The following is a 4,575-nucleotide window of genomic DNA, read 5'->3' as shown; positions in this document are numbered from 1 at the left end:
ACCCAGAAATATCCAGTCAACATGATAATTACTATGGTAAGACCACAACAACGGATGAACAACACACTTGTTAATGGGAGCCTGGATAAATAAAGCTGAACCAGAAACCTAAATAAAAACTCTCCCCAAATTGGAAAAAGATGAGCAGCCTAACTTAACTTACATATTCATAACATATACAGTAAACAATCTAAATGAAAGGAGCCTTGATAATGACACAGACCAAACCAAAGGTTTTTCAAATATTTTCTGCAACAATAGGTAAATGTAAAACCCTGTCATTATTGTCCATCCAGTGGTCAGGTAGTGCTGACAGAACAAATCAAACTTCTGTCATATTTAAATGAGTCCTTTGGACATTCTCCCCTAGTAGAGATCTGCCCTATGTTGGGTTGCCATTGTATCCATTGGGATAGGGTTTGAACCGGGGACCTCTTCCACGAATGACATGTAAACTGTTATACCAAGAGGACATCCTTGAAACCCTGTTTAACTTTGGGTAAACCCTGACCCTAACCCTATCTTATTCAGAACTGCTCAACTCTGATCACCCTTGAAAAAAGTTTTTTGAAAATACAACTCTCTAAAAGTATCTTGTTACAAAGTACAGTGGATTTTGGTTCAAGCCAATCAAATACAAATGACAAAACTCTCAAAAGTAATTGAAATACATATTTAGTATGTATAGTCCCCATCTCTGCTTTCAACTCAGCGGTGGTTCATTGAGTTTGACAACAAACCCGACCAGAAGCCATGTGGAACAGCTGCTTGATTTTGATTGACAGGATGCTTATCTGAATGAATGGCTAGTTACGGGATGTGGGTGTTGTCTGTGAGTGTCCCTACAGTAGACCTACCTACCTAAGATAAATTACTCCATCCAGGAGACAGAGAGCATGTAAACAAGGAAATGGATCATTTTGATCTCTATTTGAGATCAAAATACTTTGATCTCCATTTGATCTTCACAGTTGACACATATTCATTTCGTTTAAATGTTTGGTGCAGATTTAAGCTAGGATTAGCCAACCAATTCCCCAGTCAAAACCATTGCTTGCTGCATCTGTCAAATATTCTAAAGCAACTGCTAGATTGCAAACCCAGCTGTGATCTTCAGAATCTCCATATGACTCTCTCACTCTTTGTTCTCTGCACTGGGAGGAACTCCAGATCAAGAGGGACATGAGAAGAGGAGGTTATCTAAGGGCTGACTGACACTCAGACAGTATCAGTGTTGAATTACTCATGAAATCATTCTCTGTTGATAGCATATTAACATGCATCACGTATAGGCGAGTTTCACTAACTCTTGGTAGAGTTCACAAATCTCCCTCTGTGTAAAATGCATGACCTGTATCTCTCTGTTTGATAATTCTGACATTAAGTCGTTGGATTACAATGTCTACTTCATGATTTGGCTTTGTGCCAACCCAGAATGACTCTCTAGAGACCTGGCCTGCTAGAGAGAGCCATTGTGAATCTCTACCACTCACTGGGAAAAGGAAAACAATAGGGTTCACCGTTATCAATCACGCAAATGTCAATGAAATGTCAATTAATTATAACTACCAGTACTCCAAAGTGATTAATTGAAAGAGATGTGAACTGCCAAATAGCCTTCATAACTGTTAAAGGCGGTGGTTCAAATCCAGGTCATTTGTGGAAGATATGCACTGTAGCCTGCTAAGCTAAAGCCTCTGCGTTAGCTTTAGAGGAGAAAATGCATGTTTTCCGGGTTAGGTGTAGGGCTTACTGTAGGCACGGTTACTGAAGACGGGGGAGTGGTTCTAAAAAACCATTTCTGCTCCACACAGGCTGCAAAGCATTGTTGAGGTTGTGAAGAGTTGCTTGAATCAGTGATCAGAATACATACAATATGACCTTCAATTTCATGCTTCGTCTACTCAAATATCCAAAGTCTCCCAAGTGGGGTGGGGCACTGTGTACCAGAGTCTCTGCTCCCAAAGGGGATGGCACTGCACATCAATGAGTGGTTGGCAACCTGCTATGCTAATCTCAGAGGGGTTGGTGGCCAGAACTACTGTACCATTTAATGGAAGAACGCAGTGATAACGAGTGGTTCTGTTATCAAAGTTGGGCAAAGAGTTAAAGTAAAGTTTATTTCTATAGCACCTATCCCAGACCAGGGGTCACAACGTGCTTTACATATAAAAAAATTAAAAAAACATAATAAAAGAGCAAAAGTTATAACAGGTTAAAATAAATAGGTAAACAAGTGAAAATAAGAACAAGAAACAAACAACAAGTGTACAACAAATAATAACAGGACACAAAAAGACAGACCCCTGGGGTTAGCCAAAAGCCTGTCTGTACAGGACAGTCTACAGCTGTTTTTTTAAAAGCTTCAACCGAGACCGCTGATCTAAGATCCCAGGGCAGAGCATTCCAAAGTTTGGGAGCCATGGTTTGGAATGCTCGATCACCTTTGGTTTTTAATCTGGCACGGGGGACAACCAACAAACCCTGGTCAGAGGACCTGAGAGACCTACTGGGGCTGTAAGGACGCAGTAGGTCACAGATGTATGCAGGTGCCTGACCATGAAGGGCTCTGTAAGTGATGACCAGAACCTTGAATTGAATTCAAATGTGATGGGGAGCCAGTGTAGGGAAGCTAAGATGGGAGTAATGACTTTCTGTTCACGGTACTACTGTGCCCCAGAGAACAGGCCAGCCAGAAGAGAAGATAGACTCTCGTCACAGTAAGGATCAAACACGCACCTAAACATCTCATCATCCTCTCTGCATGCCCTCTCTGCGTGCCCTCTGAAGGACAGCACAGATGATAGCACAGCCGATTGGACGCAGCGCCAGGCACATGTGGTGCTCGGGACTGCTTCGCTGGTGTCACACAGCAGCACTGTTGCGATGCAATAGCATTTCAGTGAGTCTTAGAATTACGTATGGGGAGCCTTACATAGTGTTGGTGTGACTCAGGAAAACTATCCAGTCAGAGTATCTTAACTCTCCCAGCATATGCAAATACATGTGTAAATTCAGTTTCCTACATTTAAGGATGTGCTTAAGGATGGTTGGAGATCCCAGTTGTTTTAAAGTGTTTTAATGTAACACTAGCTTACCTGCTAATGAGGAGTAAGGCAAACACAGTCCCTCCAGAGGGAAACACAGTCATTGTTGCAGGAGGTGTGGAAGCGTCTGATGTAGTCTTATCTGGAAAAAAAATAACAATACAGAGGAAATAAACATGCCATTTTCACTCTTCCCAAACAGTGGTAGATTACATTGAAACGGTAATACCACTGTGTGACTACAGCATGCTGTAATGCTCAATGCACCATACTGCACAAATCTTCATCCTTGGAATAAGGATTGCGGCACAGAACCAGTGAAAATAATTCCCAGAACGTAGTCTTTTCAGGTACTGTTTCCAAACTAAAATCAGCTGACAGGAAACACAGATGGACTCAGCCTTCTGTGCTCATTTCAATTCAAACAGAATTCCTTAGTCATTTTATGACTGAACTGATATAGCATCTTGAAAATACATTTTGGACTGAGTGAGAGGACACATCTGTTTTCCTGTATAGTATTTAGCATTTGTGTGGTAGGTGGAAAACAAAAGACACTTTCTACACGCGTTCTCTCACTAATCAGCTGCTCCATTACTGGAATAGAAATGGCTTACGAAATCCGCGTTCGCTCATGTGCGTGTGTGTATGTTTGCTGAGCATGTGAGGAAGATGGAGATAATAACGAAACTTTTGATATTGTTTTTGGTCACTAATGATTAGATTTAGATTACATTTTGTCTACTTCCTTCTTGCTGGTCTCTGCAGCCTAGAATATGACACGCCCACTGACGACGTGACTGTTCTACGTTTTGGTTCGCGCTTGAGAACCACTATTTTCTGGTTCCCGCTGCGAACCAACTTTTCAGGCTCCGAACCAATTGAATTTCGGTCTGAACGCGCCGGCCGGTTCCAGACTTGGTTCGGCACGGTTCTTTGCCGGTGTGAACGCCCTAACAGTGACCTAGGAAAATACATTTTGGACTGAGTGAGTTCACCTGCCCGGTCGTTTAGTGATCGTTAGGGGGAGGGGTACAAACCTGCTAGTCTTAAGGAATCATCCACAAGACAAGGGAGTCTATCTGTGGGAGTCCATCGAGGAAGGCCTGAGAGGAAGGCCAGGACACTAAGAATACTAAGTATCTTCTCTTCCATTTTGATGTTTTCTTGTCATACTTGTCTACGTTGAGTGCACTTAGCACCTCCAACTTCTGTTTGACCATTAACCCTGTACCCCTCTACTGACTAATATCACAATGTGCTTGCTCCATATTCCTGTTCTTTTGTCACTCAGGAGGACACATAGACGCTACATCCCGTCTCGCAACCCTTCCAATCTCATCTATCCACCTTCTTCAACTGACCATGACTTCATTGTCGCAGGAGGTCTTTGGAACTGCCAATCAGTGGTCCGAAAAGCTGAGGCTATCTCAGCCTAGCCTTCGTTCATGTCCCTCAACTTCCTCGCTCTCACTGAGACCTGGATCTCACCTGAAAATACAGCTACACCAGCAGCCCTCTCTGATGC

The 4,575-nt window shown here is 42.6% G+C and overlaps 1 protein-coding gene across 1 annotated transcript in view; it reads right to left on the bottom strand.

The window, feature by feature from the left end:
• Nucleotides 1-3,151, bottom strand: part of LOC308161193 (gamma-aminobutyric acid receptor subunit pi) — a gene marked incomplete at both ends in the record, with an annotated part of 47,812 nt that extends 44,661 nt beyond the window's left edge. The window contains one exon of the mRNA XM_080535174.1: nt 3,099-3,151. Coding sequence (XP_080391300.1) covers nt 3,099-3,151 — 53 coding nt within the window. The remainder of the gene's footprint in view (nt 1-3,098) is intronic.
• Nucleotides 3,152-4,575: the final 1,424 nt, after the last annotated feature.

This window comes from Nansenia antarctica (genome assembly GCF_963989245.1).
Source record: "Nansenia antarctica genome assembly, chromosome: 1".
NCBI lineage: Eukaryota > Metazoa > Chordata > Actinopteri > Argentiniformes > Microstomatidae > Nansenia > Nansenia antarctica.
This window is presented reverse-complemented; position numbering and strand designations above follow the sequence as displayed.